Raw genomic sequence first — 23,595 nt, 5'->3', positions numbered from 1 at the left:
GCAGTGCTGGTTTGAAGTAGAACCTGTGTCACTAGGCACTGCCAGTGAGCCCCAAATAAGAGTGAGTCATCACAGTGGAGAACCCGAACAGAAGCCACATTTAAGGAGACTGGAGAGTCTCACCCTACTGAGGTTCAGCTAGTGTTTCCCAGAGCTCAGCAAATGCTGGGGCTGCTGCTCATGGTATACATAACTTCCTCTCTCACAAAAGTTGACTCCCTGCTCCTTTCCTGGGGGAGAGGGTACTAACAAAAGGTAAAATTAGGGGATTAAACTAAAGGCCTGGGGCTGGTCACTTCCCACACAAAAATCTGAGCTGTTTAAGTCCTTGGACTATGTGATGGCTACCATTAGAGGCTGCTAATCTCCAAGTAAAGATACATATTTTTTGTTGAGAAATTTTTTAAAATCTATCTGCAAGGTTTGAGGGGACATTTCCAGCTGAGCAACCTGAGGCAAATTCTGGATTTCACTAGGGCTCAAATTGTTTCCAAGGTCAAATGAAGATGATGATACCGTGTTAGGTAGATGCTATTACTGTCTTCATTTTGTACTTCAAAAAATTGGGATGTTGTGAGGTTCCAAAGAGATAACATGGAAACTGTTTAGCCCAGAGTCTGGCACAAAGGTCACTCACTACTACAAGAACATGAAGTAAGTTACTGAGACCTGACTACGTGTGGGACAGTGGGGCGCTCCACCGTAGTGGAAGGCATTTAACCACCAGCAGCCCCACCAAGCCGTTCGGATTCTAAGTGCTGAGCCATTCACCGGAGGGGGAGGGAGCTGCCCAAGGGCAGGGCCCGTGCGCGTCGGTCCCAGCGACCCCTGGAGTGGGGGGAGGTGCGCAGGCGCTGGCGTGCTTCTCCTCGGTGGTGCAGGCCCTCGGCCCTCTCGGAGCCTCCACCCACCGCGCTGCTCGCTGCCCCACTGGCCACCTCCATGAGGGCCAAGCGCGTGAACCTGCTGATCTCGCTGGTTGCGGTCTTGCTCTTCAGCTTCTCCTGTTTCTCCATATCCAGGATGGCTCAAACCAGTAAGCCGCGGTGGCTTCTCCCGCCACCTTTCCCGCTGGGGAGCAGGGGGAGGGAAGTGGTGAACGAGGTAGGAACCTGAGGGGATTGCCTGCTCTTGTATTAGGGGCTTACAGGTGTGGCCCCCCACTGTGGTCCCGCAGGCCGTTGAGCTGTAACGGATGCACAGGTCTCTCCAGTGGCCTTGACCGACTGTGGGCACGCGCACCAACGCATCCGCCTGCAGGGCCTCTGGGCTCTACCTGTCCTCTGCGAGTGCGTTTTCCCTACCGAGGTCAAGGGCACGGTCTTCATGTATTGTCCATTGGGTTGCCAATTTAGCAAATAAAAGTAGAGGCTTCCCAGTTAAATTTGAATTTCAGATAAACAATGAATGAGTTTTTAGTATAATGGTTGAATGGGATATATTGATACTAAAAAATTGCCTATCTGCCATTCAAATTTAACTTTGGTTTCACCTCTAGTCCAAAGTTAACATTTTAACATTCACACAGTTGAATTTTGAATTTAAGGCTTACGGATTCTGCTAATAAATTAACCCAGATATTGGGCTCTTCATCATTTCCTGCCTCCCTTTGCCTGTACACTCTGAAGATAATTCCGTTTTGACAATTCCATTATTCCTAGTTTTTCAAGTCTATGCTCCTTTCCCCCATCCCTGGCCAGCCTGGTGGTTAGTTAACTTAGGGTAGGAACCTGACTTCATCCGTGCTTACATAGCAGGGTGGCACGTGATGAATAAGTACCACATGGAAGAAGACTGAATATCTCAGCATGCTTCTCTTTACAGGGGGTGTTCAGTGAGTGAAAGAAGGCGGAAAAGTTGGGTCAGGGCCACACTGAACAGGGCCTTGTATACTAAGCCAAGTCGTTTGGACTCCATTCAGCTAGCACTTAGGGGCCTCTTTCAGTCGTTGAGCAGCGTTTCCAGATGAGATGTGGATTAGGGGTGAGTGGCCAATCACCATGCAGTTACAGTAATAGTACAAGAAGAGGCCATCAGGCCCTGAACTGTGTAGTGAAGTCAGTGATGAGAAAGATAAAACAGCTAGAGGTTTATAGGAGTGCTTCTCGAATTTTGACGTGCACACCTGTCTCCTGCAAATGGTACTAGAGTGCGGATTCTGACTCAGTAGGCCTGGGCGGAGGCCAAGAGGCTGCATTTGTAATGAGCTCACAGTGGGCGTCTCAGCCCGGTGCTGCCCAGTGTGGCGGCAGCTCCTCTTGGGGCGGCTACCGAGCACTTGCAGTGTAGTGTGGGCAACCGAGGAACTGCATTTTCACCTGACTTTATTTTAAGTTAATCTGAATCTTATTGTTTTGGTAGGACTACAGTTTCCTCCAATTGTTAACATTTAACCTCTGAGTTAAGGTGCACTGTAACTGTAAAATACACACCGGATTTAAAGTAGTACAAAAAATGCAAAGTCATTAATTATTCTTTATGTTGATTGCATATTGAAAAATACATTTTAGATAGATTGGATTAAATCTATTTATGATTACTTTCACTTGTTTCTCTTACCCTTTGTCATGTGGCTAGTAGAAAAGTTAAACTCACAGGTGTGGGTTGTTTTCTCCTGGGCCCTACGGTGAGAAGCGAAGGTCAGGGTGCTTGGCACCCCACCTTGTCCAAGGAGGGGAGTCACAGTGGCCCACTGCACACATGGACTGGTGCTTGTTTTCACAGCTTCACCACAGGTGACTCAAAACATCAAATGATTGTTTATTTCGAACTTTGCAAGATAGCTTTATAGCATTTTATTCTCACAAAATACCTGAACGAATATGCAAGTAATATAAAAATTTTTGAAAGAATATTGATGAATTGAGTTGTCAGGTAAGAAGTGTGTTTCTGCAAGCACTTGCTCTAGAGAAAAGGCTTTCTTTTCATGTTTACCAAGTTGATCCCCTAGGGACCGACTTACATTATGTTGCATCACCCGTGATATGTCACCTCCAAACACATGATCCATTCTGCAAAGAGAACATTACCCGGGGAACCCCAGAAACATAAGGTTATACCAGTTTAGCTACATCCCTTTTAAATGTGTGAGCCTTCCCAGGTAGTATCCACTAGGTGGATATTCAAGCTCTGTCTGGGGTGGTTGCAGTTCTTTTGATGAAGCATGGTTCTGTTTTAGAATCCCTGAAATCATTTCCTGTGCTGGCCAGGCCATTTATTCAGTAATGGCACCCTGCTGGGTTTCAAAGAGTGAACCCTCTGCCCTGGGCTAAGGCTAGTGTGAGCCCAGGCAGGGATGGAGTAAATGTCCCCAAGTAAGACTGGGACAATAGTCTATCGCTACATTGTCTTACTCCATTTTGTAAGTGTATCTTAAGACTTTTGCTCTCAGATCCATAATACCAGCCCTAATCTCTTCCTTGAAATTAAAGCCATATGCCAAATTTTTGCCTTGTACAGGAAGCCTCATAAGCATCAAAATTTTTTATGACATTAGATATTTTTTATAGCTGCATAGTATTCCATTGATAAGTGAATAAACAATACTCCATCAATGCATACTATCTGTTAGACATTTGTCAAAGCATTTTTATTGTGCTTTGCCACATGGCTTACATGCAATTTCAAATTACATCTTCATACCAACTCTGAGGCAGGGATTCTTATATATCCATTTACACACGAAGGATCAGAGACTAACAATAGTTAAACAACTTGCCCAAGCCACACAAATGTTAAGTGAGAAAACTGAGGTTCAATTACATGTGATTTAATGCCAGAGCTACCAGAACTATTAAAAGGGTATTCTGTAATTTATTTAGCATATTTCCATTGTTAGGTAGGCTGTTTCCAATATTCTTATGATGATAAATAATGCTGCCTATGTGGAACATCCTTAGAGCCAAATCTGTGCATATTTCTGGTCATTTTCTTTAGATAAATTCTTAGAAGTGAATTTTCTGGTTCAGCTGGTTTTTCCCCCCTAATTTCAAATCTGATACATGCACCTTCCAGATGTTACTGTTTTTAACACTTCATTTTTTTCAAATCTTTTATGTACAGACATACAAGGGAGGAGCCAAAAAAACAGAATTTATTTATAAAAAATTGAGTGATTATTCTTACATGTTTAAACTTCAGTCACCTTCAAAGCACTCTCCATTGGATGCAATACACCTATCGAGACATTTTTCTCACCGCTTAAAACAGTTTTTGAACTTGTTGATTTTGATGCCTTTTAGCAATTCTGCTGTTCTTTGTTTCACCTCTTCCAAATTGGCAAAATGTTTCCCTTTGAGGACTTTTGTCATCCAGGGAAACAAAAAAAGTTGTTCAGGGAGAGTCATGTGAGTAGGAATAGCGGGCCATGTAGGTCGTGCTGTTTTTGTTCAAAAACTGCTGAACACCCAGCATGGTGTGGGCAGGTGCACTCGTAAATCGCCCATCATGAAATGGGCAAACGTGTTAAAAGTCTTCAGGAAAAAATATTCACTGAAGCCGAATGCAGCCTCTCACAATAATGCCAGCTGGTACAGACACAGTTGGGTTCCTAGAACACTCACCTAGCGGGGGAAGCCTCTACTACGAGGGGCCTGTCCTCCAGAAGAAAATTCTTGTTGTATATAGCACTATGTAGAAATGCATACACACATTTAGTGCTAGATATATAGCTACATTGAAGCATTTATTTTACATTTTGTTATATATTATGAAAATTATATGATACCATTTGCTACATGCATAAACATATACATTTTCTTTCCAGGTAATCAGTTAACTAATTGTAGAAACCATATTTTGGAGTTTAAGGAAAATATTCTGCATTTAAAAAACAAAACTGAAAGAAATCGCCAGGAGCTGATGGAAGCCTTGAATAAAATGAAGGATGACACTAGACAGAGAGAAAATGTATCAGTGAACTTAGGTTTGTGCTGCTTCTGTTTTTGTGCATGGTGGTTCGTTTCTTTTATGTTTTGTGTTTGGAAATTTAAATTTTATGCTTTCTGATTTTAGAACATTTCCTCCCAATAAATATAATCAAATCAGTACTCATTCTTTTATTGTCAGACATGGAAAAATCAGGTAAGAGATATCACTGATACATTGCCTCTCATCTCCACCAGGAAGATGGTCTTTCTGTGTTTTCGATCTCTGTGAATTGCACCCCCATCCATAATCCATCCAATAGAGGCAGCCAGAACCCAGAGCCTCATCTCTGAGTCCTCCCTCTCCCTCCTGCACACTCCCACGTCAAGTCAGTAAGCAATCCCATTGATTTGTGATCCTGTATATCTCACAAATCTGCCCATATTTTTCCCTCACCATCTCTACTACCCTAGCCAGGCCACCCTCATGCTTCATCTGAATGATTGCTGGCATAGTCCTGGTTTTTCTCTCTCTGCAGTCTCCTTCCCACCCACCTATCCTCACAGTAGCCAAAGCGAAGGCTGCACTGTCTTGCAAATCAACCTTCGGTGGTTCCCCTTTTCTTCAGAACAAAAAGTCCTGCTGTGTGCTTCCCCCTTTGTAGTCAGATACTCCCCCCACTCATCCCTTGCAAACCACTGACAATCCTCTCTTCTTACAGTTCTCCATTTCCCTGAGTGCCAACACCTGTGGAATCACACCTTGTATAACCCTTTGAGACCAGCTTCTTTCACTCAGTGTAGTTTCATCCAAGTGGTGTGACCGATTGTTTATTGCTTTTTTATTGCTGAGTGGCATTCCACTGTATGGATGTACAATAGGTAGTTTTCTTCATCAACTGAGGGACACTTGAGTTGTTTTCATTTTCAGGGTTTTTTTTGGGGGGGGTTAATTACCTGTTGCTATGGGCACTCGTGTACAGGTTTTTTGTTTGAATTTTAATTTCTTTAGGGTAAATATCTAGACTTCATGGGCATTTGGTACGTGTATGTTTCGCTTTATAAAAAACTGCCACGCTGTTTCCCAGATGGGCTGTACCATTTTGCATTGCCTGCAGCAATTGTAGGAGAGTTCCAGTCCCTCCCATTTGTTATGGCCATTCTAATATCATGGTATCTCATAGTTTTAAGTTACATTTCTCTAGTGTGATGATGCTAAATATTTTTATGTGCTTATTTTCCATTCATATGTCCTCTTTGTGGAATGTCTGATCAAATCTTTTGTCCAAATTTTAATTGGGTGGTTTGTTTTTATGTTGTTGAGTTATGAGAGTTTTCTGTATATCCTGGATGTATGTCAGATAGATATGTGATTTAGAAATATTTTTCCCAGTCTGTGACTTGTCTTATTGGTGTTGTCCTTCAAAAAGCAAACAATTTTAATTTTGATGAAGTCCAGTTTATCAATTTTTTTATGTATTGTGCATAAAATGCTGTATCTAAGAACTCTTAAGAGTCATGAGGATTTTTTATGGTTTTTAAAAATTTTTATGGTTTATATTTTTGGTCTATGAAAACTTCAAGTTGATTTTTATAAATAGTATGAAGTATAGGTTAAGGTTCATCCTTTTTTCTGTGGATGCCCAAGTGTTCTAGCACCGTGTGTCAAAAAGCTGTCCTTTCTGCATTGAATTGCCTTTGCACCTTAAAAACAATCAATCTACCATACTCGTGTGCACCTATTTCTGGATTCTCTGTTCTGTTCCATTGATCTGTGTATCTGTTTTCTTCTGTAGCACCACACTGCCTTTGTTGACATGTAATGTATTATGAAATAAAATTCTGTAGTATGAGTCCTCCAACTTCGTTCTTTTTTTTCAAAATTGTAGAGGCAAATTCAAATGAATGGTATGAATGGAGTCACTAAATATTGAAGGAGCTACAATATTATAAGGAAATAAACTTTAACGATATGATATTAAAGTAGCAAAACAGATGGATGTGTGATTTGGAAATATTTTCAGTTATGTTTCTTTATAGTATGTTTCAATCATACGCTATTTGGAACTGACAGTTCTATTAGCCTCTGGTTGTATAGCTTACAGTGCTGGACTTAAATACAAGAAGTCATCACTTAACATCATTGATAGGGTCTGCAACTTCAAGGTAAATGATACATAAGGAAACCAACTTTACCATATGGTAATTGATAAAAACAACAGTTAAGTCCCTACAGCATCTAATCAATGTTAACGAAAGTCATTGAATGACATGATGTTATTGGAAGACCTGCTATATTACTTTTTAAATAAATATGAATCAATTCTGAGTTATATTTTGTAGTCTTATGATTTTGATCATTTACATTTAATAGTATTCCCCTTATGTATGACTATGAAGTTAACCTGTGAATTAATTTATTAACCCTCTTTTAAAAAATTGTGCCAGAGGAGGGAAAATCCTTACGGTCATGAACTCAGAAGCCTATTTTTTCTCCCTTTCAGTCGGAAAGGAAGTGAACACGTTCGATGAGAATGAAGCAGCACCTAATACATTTGAAGTCTTAAAGTTCTTTTTCCCTCATCTAAGGAAAATAGGCAGAATTTATCCTGATATAATCATCAGCAAAGAGAAAACAGGCGGTAAGAAAATTAAAATTGGAAAATCAAATGCAGGTGTTTTGATCTTTGGGGACATGCTTTCAAGTTTTAAAATGTGAGCTGTTAAAATGATACTCATTTGATATTTAGATCACCAGTCTAGCTGGCACTAACTTGGACCACCAGAAATGAGTATATTGTCTGGCAGAAAAGATAGTTTAATAAATATCTGGAGACTTGAATTCAAATTCAACTTTAATACAGATGCTTTGAAAGTAAGTCAGTGTACGTCAAGCCTATGTTAAGCATCTGCTCAGTATTTGGTAACTCTTTTCTCCCTTGGTTTTGATAAATATATACTCATCTGGCTATCTTCTTGTTTCCCCATCTTTGTGAGGATGAAGGTCTGCAAAAGCTTTGCAGAAGTGATGATTAAGCTAAACCTTGAAGGATGAGTTCAAGCTCAGCAGGTACAGAAGAAGAGAAAAAACATCTGAGTTAGAAGAAGGACATTAGGCCAACGCTCAGGAACTTTCCTTTCTCACCAACCTCACTGATACCAATCAGTGCGTCCCTCTGGGCCAGGGGTCAGCAAACTACAGCCCCCAAGCTGAATCTTCCCATTTTAAATACGATTTTGTTGGACCATAGCTATGTTCATCACTTACTTGTCTATGGCTGCTTTGGGCATAGAATCTCGATACCTATTTAGGATGACCTTGGTCTGTTCTCCAGTGCTTCCGTCATTATTGGGCAATAGAAGTCACTTAGGGACATGAATGTATTCCATCAAATCATTTGGAAATTGCTTCATGAACTTCTTTCACATTCAGAGAATTAGCCAATGTGTTTCACACTCAGAGGAACACTAGAATAAATGGAGAGTGGTTAGTTTATTTTTCACTACACTGACATTTTCCACCATGAGAAGATCTGGGTGTCTATTTAATGCATTTCCTAACTGTTCACTGCAAACCGGAATTTCTTTAAGCAGAAAATGAAATATGTAATAAAAGCTAACAGTGGTTTGGATAACTTCTGTAAACAGTTTCAGGCACTATTTTTATGACCACTTAAAAACCCCAACCATAGAAGTAAGCACAGATATTAATGCTAACTTGTATTTCCCTCCATGGTTTGAAATGGCGATTCGATGCTTGGGGGTCTGCAGTATCCTTTGCGCTGGGTATTCCCACTGTGAAGAGAGAAGATCATAGCTACCTGAAGCAAACGCTGACCTCGCTCATATCCAGGATGACCCCTGGGGAGGTTCAGGACTCTGTGGTGGTCGTCTCTGTTGCGGATGTAAGTGGGAAGGGTCACTGGCTGTCCTTACTCCCACCCCGTGGTCTCCATACTGACCACTGTTGCATTTTGAATTCTGTCCTTAAATTTCAAAAACTAATTCACAGGTACCTTTTTTTGGATAGCAGACAATGTATTAATACTTTTTTGACACCACCAAGGATTAAATACATTGATCTAAAAAGTTTATTTAAATACCATGTTTCCATGTGGAGAAATAAGATTGCATTGCTAAATACATAACTGGGAACCCTGCATGCTATATGGCATAGAAATTATATTTACAAACAGAACTTAAAATTGATGCTATAGTAATAAAATCTGCTCAGTAAAAGGTTGGTATAGAAATCAAGCAATAATTTACATTAAATAATAACTACCATTAATTGAGGGACTTCTTCCTATATCTGAAGGATTGTAGACAATTTTTATATACATTATGTATAACCTGCGTTACATCCCTGTAAAAGAAGTAGCACTATGCTGATTTTACAAATGTAGAAAGGAGTTTAAGAAAGTAATTGGCCTAGTAACTAATAAAGCAGATGCAAATCTGCATCTCTCTATTGGTCCCAAATTTTTCCACCTTGCCTCTAGTGCCATGTAAAACTGTAATGTACTATATGAAGTCTAACACTGTACAGCCTTTCGGAGGGAAGTGGGCAACACATATCAGATTTAAAATGTGTATACCCTTTGTCTCAGAAATCACAATTCTGGGAAGTTATCCTGAGGAGATAATCAGGCAAGAATTTAAAAACAGGTACGACAGGCTAGTATGGAAGTTTAGAGTACAGACTCTGGATCTGAACCGCCAAAGTCCAAACGCCGGTCTCTTCCCCCCCGGCTGGTGCACTTGAACGAGTTCCCTCTGTGCACTTTTCTTATTCGTAAGTGGTGATGATGGTAATTACCCTTGTCATAGGGTTGTTTCGGCAGTTAAATTAGCTAACGTATTTAAAATACTTAGCATGATGTGTGGTACATAGTAAGTGTTCAATACGTAATTATTTCAAGAAATTTTAGTGCTATAAAACCATAATATTGGAAATCACCAAAATATCTACCAATAAGTGACTGATGGAATATTCATGTCTACATTACAATGATCTGTAGCCATTGAAAGAATGAATATCCACTGACATAACACAATGTCGGAAACATATTGTTGAGTAAAAAACATTATAAAGCATTGTTTTTAACATATTAGCTGTGTAAAACATGATAGCAAGCAGGAAGGAGGAAGGTAATACAGATAGATGAAATGTATGAAGAAAAAAAGAGAATGAGCAAATCTTGGAATGACATAAATAATGGTTTACATTTAAATATTAGTATATAAAAACTACATATAAATATAAGTCTATATTACATAAAACATAAAATGCAATAATGGTTATCACTGGATGTTGAGAGTTAAAAGGACTTGTGTTGTCATTTATTCTTTTCTCTATTATTTGAATTTTTATAATAAACATGCCTTTGAGTGCAGAAAAACTCTAAACAAAATAAGCAACAGAAGAACTAATGGGAAAATATAAATAAAAGATTAAATATTGATGATTCTTCTCTCCAAGTTTAATTTCTTAATATTAGAAGCATATACTTCATCTCCAAAGTCTCTGTGGCTCTTTTCTGTTACATAGTTCAATCTTTACTTATCTGCTGCTCACACAATGCACATCTGCCTAAAATGTTTAGACCAGCAGTTTTCAACCTTCTTCATCTCATGGCTCACATAAAAACGAGTCACAAAATCCTGTGGCACACCAAAAATATATTTTATGCCAATCTGACAAAAAATAGGGATGATTTTGACTCATTCACACCAGATGCCTATTGTTGTGTTGACTGTTGTTACTTTTTATTTGACAACCGAAGAGACAAGAGGTGGGTGCGCAGCGCCCCTGACTAAACAGTCAGGTATTGCACGTTTTTAAAACTTGTGGCACACTGGTGGAAAATCGTTGATTTAGACCAATAATAAAATATGGGGGTACAAATCTTAAAATGGAATACAAAATGCTTAAGTATAACTTTAGTACTTTTTAAAGTAAAATATGTTTCAGCATGTAGCAAATAACTGCTGATTTAATCTATGGCCATCTTAAGAGCCCTAGGTACTATAATAGCTAGGTACAATAATAGAGTTATTTGCCTCATGCCTGGTATTTTTAACAAACAACCTAACTGTATACACTCAGAATTGCCTCTCAGAACACAGATTTGACACTACAGCTGTCACTATGCAAAATATTTTCAGAATTTTATATCGGGAATGCTTGTGGGCCCTGAGGCTACATCTTGTAAATGCCCAGCGGTTATCTTAAAAAAAAAGTCATCTGCAAGAATAAACCACCAAAAAGCTATTTACAACCGAATCTGTCGTCTAATCTAAGCACAGCTTTCCATAAGGAGTAAATACACAGAGACTGTCGATAGAAGAAAATTCGGAAGTTAAGCTGAGCAATGCTGTCCGGAACAATGTGGAGTAATTTTGAAGTAAGCTTACTGTCACAGAATACTCATAAAATGAAGATACCTTCCAAAAGCAGTTCTTCGAAATAAGCCATCCAGTTTTTAGTGCAAAACTGTTTTAGACGCGTGGCTTTTGTAACCACCAAGTGTTAGGTGTAAATAGCACACAGCGATATTTCATACTGTGACAAGGGAGAGCGAGAGGTTTTCGGTCAGGTCTTTTAGGCACATGGGTTTCTTAAATTCTTTCCAGAAAGTGAAACACTAGACGTGACTAAGACATAAGGACATTCCACCCGTCAATTAGATTTATGTGTAGCAAACGTGAATTGATAAAAGCATGAGGCATGCTTGGTTTCAGTAAAACAGTGTTCTCTTTTTTTTTAGAGTAATGAAGATTATTTAAGATCTGTTGTTGACATGATTACAAAAAAGTAAGTACTGTTGGATAAAATTTTAAATGGTTTTTTAAATTTTTCTATACTATTGCTTCTGTCCAATTATTTTATTGGTGATCACGTTTGTTTCATTGTGCATCAGCACAGAAAGAGGCTGTAGTTCTGTCTAAGCTGTGATGAAGTACACCTTGTAATTTCCCCAATTTTCTAGGTCATCTACCTATGAAAGTCTATATTTTTTCATGAGAAAAACTGCAAAATCTTATGGACTTTACACTAGCAACAAAGTAATTTTCTCTTTGAAAAAAATCCACATTTTTCATGTCACTGTTGTTATAATATCTATTCTCCATGGAATCCATTGTCTCTGTGAGAAGCCTACTAGCTTATCTTGAAAACATCTTGGGCCCCTTACTGGACAGTTACTCTCACTGCTTCTGCCCACAACCTCCTGCTGTATGCAGCCCATCAGACGCGAGCACTGGTGAACCAAAGTGAAGCTATTTGTCAAGCAAGATGCTGTGGAATGAACCCAGCCCTCCAAATCTCCATGTTCCCATGGGTGATAAAACTGGCAAAACCAAATCACGAGGAGCCTAGTGTTAGCCTGGCAGTTGGGACAGGCAATATGAGAACATATCGAGTAGGAAGTAATTCACTTTACCTGCAGTTATCAAGGAGGACTTTCTGGGAAAGGTAACGATGAAGCTAAGTCAAAGGGCATAAGTAGATATTCTTCAGGCAGACACAGGGAGAAAGGGGATGTCTGGCAAATAGAATTGCCTGAGAAGGTAGGGAGGCCCAAAAGGGAGCATGCTAGATTTTTGGAAACACAAATGTGCCCCAGAATGTGGGATTTATGTATTTTAATTTTTTGATATATGTCTCTAATTCATAAAGGAAGTACTTTGGCTAAAAACTATTAGTTTTATTATACTGATATCATGTATCATCATGTGAAATAATTCAAATCAAAATATTATGTGGACATGCATAAGGAAATTCTTTTTACTGATTTTTGTTATTTTTGGTATATCAACTATTCAATTACAAGCTTCCATTTACGTCTATTTATAGATTCAAAAAGCAACTGAGATCTGGATCCTTAGAGGTCATTTCAATACCTCAGTTTTTTTATCCAGACATGTTACATGCCAAGCACTCACCTGGGGACTCACAAACGTACAAGAGGTATGACATTGTATCCTTAAATAACTTCGTTTGGTGAAATGCTGGAATCAGCACCTAACAGATTGTATTTCGAACACAGCCCTACTGACTTGCAAGGGCTGACTATGTGCGTCACTTTCCAACTCTGTGTTCAGTGACATCAGTTGGTGACATGAAGTCAGGAGCATTTACACCACAGAAATGGGCAATAGCTACAAATCAGGGCTCACCCCCACTCCTCCACAGAGAGATAGTTGTTAAACACCACCAGCACACTACTGATTATCCATGTTCACATTTACAGACAGTGACTGGCAAAAGCATAATGAAGGGGGAAAAAGCCTAGCATTATACATCATTACACCTGGATTTTAGACTCAGTTTTTCTGTTTTCTGATCATCCTAGGCAAGTAATTTAGCCTTTTTTTCTTTGCTTCCTCAACTTTCCAGTGTATATAATAAAATATACCTTACATATTCAGAAAAGTCATTGTAAGAATAAAATATGATAGCCTTGGCTGGTGTGGCTCAGTGGGTTCAGTGCCAGCCTCTGAACCAAAGAGTCACTAGTTCAATTCCCAGTCCTGGCACATGCCTGGGTTGCGGGCCAGGTCCCCAGTAGGGAGCACACCAGAGTCAACCACACATTGATTTTCTCCCTCTTTCTCCCTCCCTTCCCCTCTCTCTAAAAATAAAGAAATGAAATCTTTTAAAAAATAATAAAATATGCTAATATTTATGCAAGAATTTTGAAAATTTAAAAGATATATCTTTATATATAACAATATATATCTTTGTATATAGAATAACCCTATATATATGTGGAGGATTATTATTGTTTGGTTATAAGTATGGTAGTTATAAAAGAAATATAATTTGGTTCCTCAAAACTTAGTAGAGCAAATGACATATCTGAATTCAGAAAAAGATCAAATCCCATGACATTTATTAGCTCTTTTTGCTTGAAAATAATAAGTAGTATGTCAGAATCTAGAAATCTCTCAAGTGTTTCATTTTGCTTTTTGATTAATGGCCCACAGCACCCCCAGTGTTCAGAGTCACAATTCTGGGAGTCACTCCTCACCCTTGTTTTCCCGCCTGCCCTTTGTGTCTGTCATCATTTCTGGTTCTGAATCTTCCTCCACATCTTCACTCTGATCCATTTCTCTCTGCCTTGGGCATAGTCCAGGCCATTCCAGATCTGTTTGCTTTCCCTAACTCTAGCCTAGCCTGTCCTCCAATTCACTTTCCACACTGTAGGCAGAAGAATCTTTTCACGTGAGATCAAGCCCAAAGTTTCCTGCATGTCACAAAAGATCCTTGCTGATCTGGTCTCTGCCAACCTTCCCCTTGGCAGTGTCTCTTCCGTCAGCTCCCTGTGAATCTCAGGGGCTGCTGTTTCGCATGCCCTGCACCTCTGCAGAACCGTCCTCAACACTAAATGCTCTGCCACCTTCTGCCCCCCCTCCCCATCTCATTGCAAGTCATCATGGGCGATACCTCCACACAGCTCTTATGCCGTTGTCCCAATTTTATTATTCTTCTATCTTCCTTGCTAGGTTATGTGACCCAGAAGGGCAAGAACTGCACTGTGTGTTGGTCTTTGTACCTTCAGGACCTGGCCTGGTATCCAGCTTCATATTACACCAGAATAAAGTTTCTTTATACTTTCATTTAACAAGACCTAAGAGAAAATATTAACTTTATTATATAGATCAAAACTTAACAAACCCAAATTTAAAATAAACAGATTATGTTTACCCTAGTTTAGCAATGGCAGACATTGCCCATTGAATAAAAACAGGAAACCGGTGAGTGTAACTTTTCAGTATAACATACACAAGTTTATTTAATGTAGATAGTGCTCTTTATTAGCAAAGTGCAAAAATAGTTTGTTTTAAATTACTGAAGTGTGCTTATAAGCAAAAATTAAATCATCGTAATAAATCTTAACAGATTTTATTACTTACCTTTAGTTGGCGAACCAAACAAGTGTTGGATTTTTGTTTTTTGATGCTGTATGCCCAACCCAAGGCCATGTATTATTTACAGGTATGACCTTGTATAAATAGAATTTAAAGTGGAAATACTGTGTTCTCCCTCCTTGGAGTCCTTTCTTCCTTATTGTATTTCTCCACCTTACTTTGTACTCAGAAAATAGAAAGTACTCACTGTATTAAAATACCAAGAGGAAGCATAAAATCGATCATATATTAGTCCTCTTGCTGGAGTCACTATTATGGAAGAAATTATATTTACCTAAAGCAAACTGAAAAGAATTTACCAAATCAGAAAAAAAAAAAAGAAATTGTACTGCCTACATTTCTTTGCCCACAAGTTTACTGGGTAAAATAAATGTAATTTGAGAACTTATTAAATGTCGGACAACATATATGCTCATCACTGCTACCCTACATTGCCTCACGTTTTAGGAGTAACATAGTTCTACAGTGACTAACTGTATTTATGAAATAAGTCAATTATGTATAGTTTGTACCCTCTAAGTCCCTGCATATTGTTAAGTAATGTTTCCCACCAGCAAGTGTATACTCACTTCATGAGACACTGTGCAGCTGAGATAAGAGTTTGAGGAATACGTTGGAGACGGAGAGAGTTAGGACAAGGCCTGAAGCAACATCTTCTCTTTTATTGGAAGAAAATAAGACATGTAAAAAGGACCCACGGACAAAGTCAAAGGGGGGCAGGATCGAGGGTGGGAGGTGGGGATGGCTGGGGTTGGGGAAGGGGTTGGGGGGAGATGGAGACAACTGTACTTGAACAACAATAAAAAAAAAAAAGAAATAATCCTTCTTGATTCCTAGTAAGTGACAATGAAATTGAAATGTGAGATCCAGCCAATGTACTCTTAGAAACGACACATTTGTATTTTGTGCTCTGGTAAAGTGCCTGACGACTTCCACATTCCTCTGCTAAATTGCTCAGGAGACCCTCAGAGTCTACCGGTTATGCATAGTAGGTACTAAATCAGAAAGGAAAAACCTAGTCCCACTCCCCTTCTGGAAAACTGTTGGGGGGTGGTATTAGCACCCCCTCTAACCAGCCGGCTATGGAGGAGAATGCCAGTTCCCTTGAGTCTCCTCTTTGCCAACCTCAACATCTGGTGGTGGAACACGGCACCTGCCTTCTCAGCGTGAAGCTATTTGGTCTTGAACTAGAAACCGAAGTATCTGTGAGGATGAAAATGCACTCAGGTACATAGAGTCCACCAAAGAGGATTTGGAGTGAATGTTACATGTTAGCATTTAGGAAAGAAAGAAATAATCTCATTTCTTAGAATCAGAAAATGAAAATTGACAAACAGTAAATACCCTCAGGGAACTGAACTAAAAAATAAAATTATTGCTTCATAAAAACATTGTTCAGTGTAATCTATTGAAAGTATTTTCAACTTTCAAGCTAATATAACTTTGTCAATGGATGCATCAAAGGTACTAACACCTTCTTTTTGTTGTTTTTTTTCCAGCTAGAAGATGATATCATAGCTAAAAAGATGTACTTTACAAAAATCACAGATTTTGTACATTCTGTCACTTCAAATAATTGGTTTTACATTGAGTTTTCCGTTCTTGGATTCATAGGTAAGCAATGGATCTATTTTGTGGGTTCCGCCTTTTTAGCACATGGTAGCCTTAAAAGTTCTTAAGAACTTACATGAGTTTGTTACTAAATGAAAAGGAATGGAATGATTGCTACAAAGATACAATTACTTTAATATTAAAATCAGATTCAAGGTTCTGAATTTCAGAAAATGTATTTTTAAACCAAACATTTTTCTGGATAGACAATATAAGTAAGCAGATTGACATATGCGTTTAAAATTTACATAAGTGGTGATGTGATAAACCCATTCCCATTCTTTACATTTTTGTCCTCAAAACAAGACATTGAAACCATCGGCATGTTTCTTGATGTGTGTTTAGTTCATTCCTTCTCACTGCTGCACAATTGCCACCTAACCATCCGCTGGGCTCATCCATTTCCAGAGGCGTGGGCCTCCCTGGTTTGCAACTCTCTGCTGCCACAAAACATTGAAGTGGCCTGTTGTTCCCTGGAGCGGGATCACCCAGGGCAGAGGTAGCTGGGTCTCTAAGTGCTGCAGATGGCCTTGCCAATGGGCTGTACAGCTTAGATACCCATAAGTGCAGGTGAGCGCCTGCTTCCCCCGGTGCTTGGTAATATTTCATTTCAGCCATCAAAATTTTTCTTTGCCATTGGGAGGAGTATAAAGAATTTCTCTGGTTGCTAGTGAAATCCATCTGTTCTTCGTATACGTACTTGACTACTTTCTTCCCCAAACTTTCTGTAAAGTGGTATGGAACCCAGTTTTAAGGCCCGGAAGGTTTTTGCTCAGCTTTGGTTAAAATAGGAAGAAAAATGATAGGTAACAGTAATACCTGATGAGACACTGGCAGAGGAGATAGTTTTGTTGATATATTACTTAGCAGTTTTTAAGTTCGTTGTATCTTTCCCAGCAGAGTCAGGTGTGTGAAGGGCAGGGAACTTTCGCTCTCTGATCACCACAGGGGCGCATCAAGGGGCGCTACAGCATGATGCTGAACTTGGCTTAAGCTTAACTCTGCAGAGGCCTTATTTTTTTCTTTTTCATCACAATAACAGTTCTTTACTCAATATTTGCCAAAAACATGGGCTTGCCAAATAGGATTTTACCATACGTCATGCTCACAGAAGATTAGGAAAATGTAAATAATAAATCAAATATTTCCATCATTTAATCACTTGCTCTGGTTACTATATAGCATTTAGTTAGTTGCATTTGACTAAGTGACCCTGATCAATTCAAGTGCTAGTGAGAAACCGCAGCCTGCTTCCGTCCTGCTACCATGCTTGTTGAATAGTTAGCTGTGTTTACACTGTTCACTCTGAAGTGAGCATTTCCCTGAATCTTGTGACTTCAACTTCATTTTAAAATTAAAGGTGCAATGTATTAGAAAAAAGAAATTGGATGCAATGAAATCATACTTTAAAATATTGCAAAATTTTAAGAATCCTAAGTATAAAAGGGAAAAATAACATTCTTATAAAACAATGCTCAGATATTGAAATACTGAAATAATACTGTCATTAATAAAAATTAAGCATGTGGTAGGCTGATAAAGTTTGCAAAAATCAGGTTACAAATCACAGTTTCTGGACAATTAAGTAAGAATATGGCCCCTATACCTTTGATTTTATTTACACAGCCCTCACTCTAGTCAGACAGTTGATTCTTTACTTAGTTACCAGCACTTTCCTGAAAGTCTGGGCTATTCTATTCTAAACCTGCTTCACACCCCACTCCCCACAAGGGGTACTTCTTAATATAAGCAGATATATTATTTTGCTTTATTATCCTCCAACTTTATTAATGCTTTGAACTTTTTTCTAAGGAATAAGACATGTTCATTGTTCCCCTTTATTAATTGTTTATGCTATTACAATTGTCTCAAAAATTTTCTTGCCCCTTTTCCCCCCTCTACCAGCCCCCCCCCACACTTCCATAGTCAATCCCCACACTGTTGTCCGTGTCCATGGGTCCTTCATCTATGTTATTTGACTAATCCCTTCACCTTGTTTTTAATTTTTAATTGTATTTTTACAATAATTTTCAGTAAATTTTTGCCTTTCCCTCATGTGAATACAATGAACAATTATATACAAGGGTTATGTTATGATATGTAGTATAAATACTCGAGTTATTTGGACTTGTTTACTTTTTCTCCATAGGAAAGCTATTTAAATCTGAGGACTTGAATGATTTTGTGCATTTTTTCTTAATGTTCTACAAAGATAAACCTATAGACTTACTCTTGGGGGACATTTTTCAAGTAAAGATGTGCCACCCAGGAGAAACTCCTGTGAGTATTTCTTTACTTTGTAAATACCAAATAGTATTTTAGGAAAATACTGTCTAATACAATTACCTAAGACTTGTTTACAAAACCAAATATGATGAGTGCATCAATTTTTTAACTTCCAATATTGTAAAATTTTACTGACACTTCTACATAGTAAATGAAGTAATGAGAGGCCAAAGTGCAGTGAAAAGTGGGAAAAGGGGGACAAAAAACAGTGAACAAACAGAAAAAAACCAAAATGTCAGTCATAAATCCAAACATGTCAATATTTATATCAAATAAATATAAATAGCTAAGATATACCAATTAAGAGTTTATCAGAATGGATTAAAAACACTGTGCGATTAATTGCTGTCTGTATTCAGTTTAAATACACTATAATGCTGCGTTGTAGAAGATGGAGGAAGATGCTCCACGTAGACACTATTATAAGGAAATCTGTAGTAGCGTATTAAGATCCAAGCAGACTTCAGAGCAAAGAAAAAGCATTGACGAGGGATCAAGGAAGGTACTCTGCGCTGATACAGGCCCAGCCAGCCAGATGCCGTATCCGCGCTAAGAGCGCGCATCTGGCGCCAGAGGTTCACACGCGTGAAGCAGGCCACGGCGGGGTTGGAAGGAGAGGGCAGTCTACATGTCAGTACTGAGTAGACGCGCACTTAAATAAGCCTACAAAGTTAGAAATTATCATGTGTAGAGATTGGAGATCTATCTTAGTGAATTTTCTATAATCACGATATATAAAGTAGGTTTCAGATAGCGATCAGAATAATTTCAAACGTTTTTAATAGGAGTGTTGCCACAGGTCATCTTATTTTTAAGGAGATGATCCAAATCTTTTTCCATATTGGCTCTTTGTTTTAATCCTATACTTTTTACTATTTAAGAAGAAATGAGAGGTGTAATTCAGTACAGGAATTGATGAATATGGGAAGAGGAAGGATAATGTAGTCTGAGGGAAATGGGCAGATAGGAAAACACTAAAAACTTCATTTATTTTTGGAGTGAAGTGAAAGTGAGAGGAAAATTATACAGTATGCCTCTGCCCTCCTCATGTGCAGTTTCGGTTTTCATGGTTTCACTTATCGGAGGTGAACCACAGTCTAAAAATATTAAATGGAAAATTCCAGAAATCAACAATTCACAGTGTTCAATCACCTGCCATTCTGCCTAGTGCAGAGAAACCTTGTGCCGTCCAGATGTGTCCAGCACGGGACGTGCTTCAACCCTTTCCCAGCGTCCCCACGCTGTGTGCGCTTCCTTGGCACTGGCCACTCAGTAGCCCGCCCAGTTATCAGATCCACCACCACAGCCTTGCGGTCCTGTGTCGAAGTGACCCTCACTTCACAGTGCCACATCCACGTAACTCTACTCTAGTCCTCTATTTTGCCATGTATAATGCGCACTTTTTTGCCCAAGTTTTTGAGGGAAAAATAAGGATGGGCATAATTATCACATACCGAGGGTGTAATAATGGGCACAATGATCCCACGTATTAACGCGCACAAAAATGCGGGTGCGCATGATACACAGCGGTGCATTATACATGGCAAAATATGGCACATTGTTAGAATTTTCCTACTTCTAAACTGTTGTGGACCGCCACTGCGTCTGATTTGTAAGTTAAACTTTATCACAGGTGTCTGTGTAGAGGAATAAACGCAGGATGTAGAGGGGTTTAGTACTCTCCACGGTTTCAGGCACCCACCGGGGTCTCATGCAGATGGGGGGACTGCTGTGGTTATGCAACAGTAGACATTTTCTAAGGCAGAGTTCATGGCAATACTTGCCTTAATTAAAGCCTTTTTGTATCTCAATTCTTTTGTTCTATTAGTCTTATGAAGAAAAAGCTAACAATGAAATATTTTGTTTAAATTTAAAAATATTAATATAGACCCCTGGCCAAAAATTAACATCATTAAAAAATTTGCCATTAGTGAATGCAGTAAAAAGGAGTATTTGGATTTTGACCAAAGATTGTTGTTTCTCTTTGTCCCCAGGAGAAATGTGCAGAACGAAATAAGCAAATTCGTATTCAATATAAACCTTCTCTTTTCCAGCATGTGGGTATACAGTCATCATTTCCTGGAACAGAACAATATTTAAAAGTAAGATACTAAAATATAATTTGAGAAAGAAACAATGTTTCATGACCTTAGAAAATACTATTTAGAAAAGGAGTGATAGGAACATGAGGGAATCTATAACATACAGTGGTTTCAACACAGTTCGTCTTCTGCCAGACCTGTACCTCCTGGGGACCAGCCACCTGTGTAAGAGCCAGGTTATGTCTCCCTGTTAAAAACGTCCAGTCTGTGTATGTGGGGGAGCTCTGCCCGCAGAGCCCCCTGTCCACCACGGATGAAAATAATTCTACCAAGACATGATCTGCTTGGGGAGGAGAGGTGGCCGATCTCTCAAAGGAGAAGGGCCAGGAGCCTTTTCCTCCATGGGCTTTTATTACATTTATTTGCATAGCAATACAGGTAAAGCTCATGAATCATTGTCAGGCAGTAAGGGTCAGACAATGGATAAGGTATAAAGAACTTTGAGGGCTTATTCTGAGTTAGGGTCAGTTAGTTAAAGGGCTATAAAACTTTGGGAAACAAACTCATTTCAGGCTTGGACCCTTATCATTTAAGCTGAGGGTATAAACAAAGCAGGTTTCACAGGATTTTATGCATTCTTTCTTACGCCTGATTCCCTGGGGAATCCGCCCTTTTTAGCACAGGGCTGCACCGCCCTCTGTCATTGTTTCAAGCTTAAGTCAGGCAGGGGAAGTAAGGCAGCCAAGAGATTAGGAGACTTCTTGCAGACAGAAAGAGGACTCAGGCTATGTCAAAGCCGAGGGGCAAGGGTCCATCACCCCTTTTTTCTATAGCCCCCCGAGTCCTTCCCTGTGGGCCTTTTTCGTGAGGTCATCCCTCCCTTGGCTAACTGGTCAGGCTCAGGGCCAAGCAGGGTGAAGTAAAGTGGGCAGAGGTGGCCCCCCTGCCAGGGAGATAAGCTTTGTCTCCTTAGTGGCTTATGGTCCCAACTCTGACTCAGCCTTAACCATGAGGGGTTACAGCTTCTGAAACCAGGCAGGGCGGTTCCCAACTGTGTAGACTTTGCCTTGCTGTTTCCAGCTGTGCAATTCAAACAGTGAGACTAAAAGAGGGTTTTGAAAGTCATAATAAAATGGGACAACTGTAATAGCATAATCAATAAATATATCAAAAAATAATAAAAAATTCATTATTTTATTATTGTTATCCCTCTAATATTCAAAATTATATAAGAATATTTCAAAAATAAAATGCCCTCATTATTATTGAATTCAAATGTATTTTCATTCTTATTTCAGATCACTGTTTATTAGATGAACAAAATTCAGCATTGTTGGGTTTTCAGTCATTCTTAAATTCACCATCATTTTTGGAAACAATGTTATTTATGTTGACTTAGCATCTTGGTGGGGTAAAAAAGCAAGCCTTGGGAGTCGAAACAACTAGTTTTCAGTGTGGTCACCTGTGTACATGATACTGGGCAAGCCCTACCACTCCTCTGAGCTCTCTTCACCTTTTATAAAAACAAGGAGTTTAAATTAGATGATCCTTAAGATTTCTTCCACATTTGAAACACTGTTGACATCTCCACACACAACAAAGCAGATGGTTGCTTTAACCCTTTGTCAGTTGAAACGAGGGGCGGGCACATCCGTATCCTCCCATCATTTCATCCATGGTCTATTACCTGCCACCTCGCCTCCGTTCCTTCCCCATCTCAGTGGACGCTTCGCACAGCGCTCTCTGGAACAGGGCCTGCCACGTAGCGTGAACTCAGTAAATGTTAGCTGTCAGCTGTCAGGCAAGGTGGAGCTCAAGACAAAACGTGTCAAACAAGACAATCAAGTGTCTGGAATAATGAAAATTTAACTGTTATGAATCTTTATGCAAAAAGTAACACCATCAAAATGCGTGGAACATAGCCATAGACGATGCAGAGACTGGTCTATGCCATTCTATTTGTCGGTGCTCTTAGAATGGGGCATTTTTCTTACATTGATACATATATATATTTTTGCCAGATAAGCTACTTTAACCTTACCTTTGTAAATTCATGGTAGATTAAGCAGAAGGTAAATCTAATCACTAATTTTTTGATGTTACAATACAGCTTTTTTCTTTTTATACTCCATACAACATAAAATAAATAAGAATACACAACAAACTAATGATATGTCATATGTGATTATATTTAAATTATTTTTAAAATTTTTAACAGGATATCTACTATTAGCAGTTTCATAGTTCTAACATCTTTTAAAATGATCCAAATAATTTTTGGAAAAAAACTGCCTAACAAGGATTAGACTATTTCTCAACCTTCTTCACAGTGGATAAGAAACTATGTCATATTTTTTTAAGTTAAACCTTCAATAATAAACTGGTAAGTATAAAATTAATTTTATATAAGAAAATTATCAGATATTGGTTAATTTTATTTTATATCCTTCTGTTCATTTTTAAGTTTTCTGCATATACCTTTCTGATATCCTCTAATATTGTTTAGAGGAATCAATCATTATTTCCTTTTCCTTTTTTATCATGTGTAGATGCACATGTTCAATGAATTTGGAGCCAAGAAATCTGAGTTTGATCAGATCAATATAACAATATGGGTGAATCTCTAACCCATTATGCCAACTGAAAAAAATGTCAGATGCAAAAGACTCTATACTGTATGATTCTATTTGTATAAAATTCTAGAAAAAGCAAGTCCGGCTATCTCGTGATTTTACTTTGCATTTCTTTAATGACCAATGATGTGGAGTATCTTTATATATACACATTCATGTATATATAAATATAAAAATAAAATATGTATTTTAATGATAGCTGTTTATGGAATATATACTTGT

At 38.7% G+C, this 23,595-nt stretch overlaps 1 protein-coding gene across 1 annotated transcript; it reads left to right on the top strand.

The window, feature by feature from the left end:
* Window positions 1-942: 942 nt before the first annotated feature.
* On the top strand, window positions 943-23,037 carry MGAT4D (MGAT4 family member D). Its single transcript, XM_045202568.2, has 11 exons — window positions 943-1,036; window positions 4,766-4,924; window positions 7,370-7,507; window positions 8,637-8,770; window positions 11,636-11,682; window positions 12,724-12,837; window positions 14,793-14,868; window positions 16,301-16,415; window positions 18,562-18,692; window positions 20,693-20,800; window positions 22,959-23,037. Exons 1-11 carry the CDS (start codon window positions 943-945, stop codon window positions 22,971-22,973), a joined length of 1,131 nt encoding a protein of 376 aa, XP_045058503.2. The 3' UTR covers window positions 22,974-23,037.
* The last annotated feature ends 558 nt before the right edge of the window (window positions 23,038-23,595 follow it).

This window comes from Desmodus rotundus, chromosome 9 (assembly GCF_022682495.2).
Source record: "Desmodus rotundus isolate HL8 chromosome 9, HLdesRot8A.1, whole genome shotgun sequence".
In the NCBI taxonomy this organism is placed as follows: domain Eukaryota; kingdom Metazoa; phylum Chordata; class Mammalia; order Chiroptera; family Phyllostomidae; genus Desmodus; species Desmodus rotundus.
The sequence above is the reverse complement of the archived record's forward strand: the minus strand, read 5'-3'. Positions and strand labels throughout refer to the sequence as shown.

Bases quoted from the DNA above. Each gene is read 5' to 3' on its own strand.
- MGAT4D (XM_045202568.2), top strand. From the start codon at position 943: ATGAGGGCCAAGCGCGTGAACCTGCTGATCTCGCTGGTTGCGGTCTTG. The intron at 12,838-14,792 runs GTATGACATTGT...ACTTACCTTTAG, and splicing joins GACTCACAAACGTACAAGAG to TTGGCGAACCAAACAAGTGT. The intron at 14,869-16,300 runs GTATGACCTTGT...TTTTTTTTCCAG, and splicing joins AGGCCATGTATTATTTACAG to CTAGAAGATGATATCATAGC.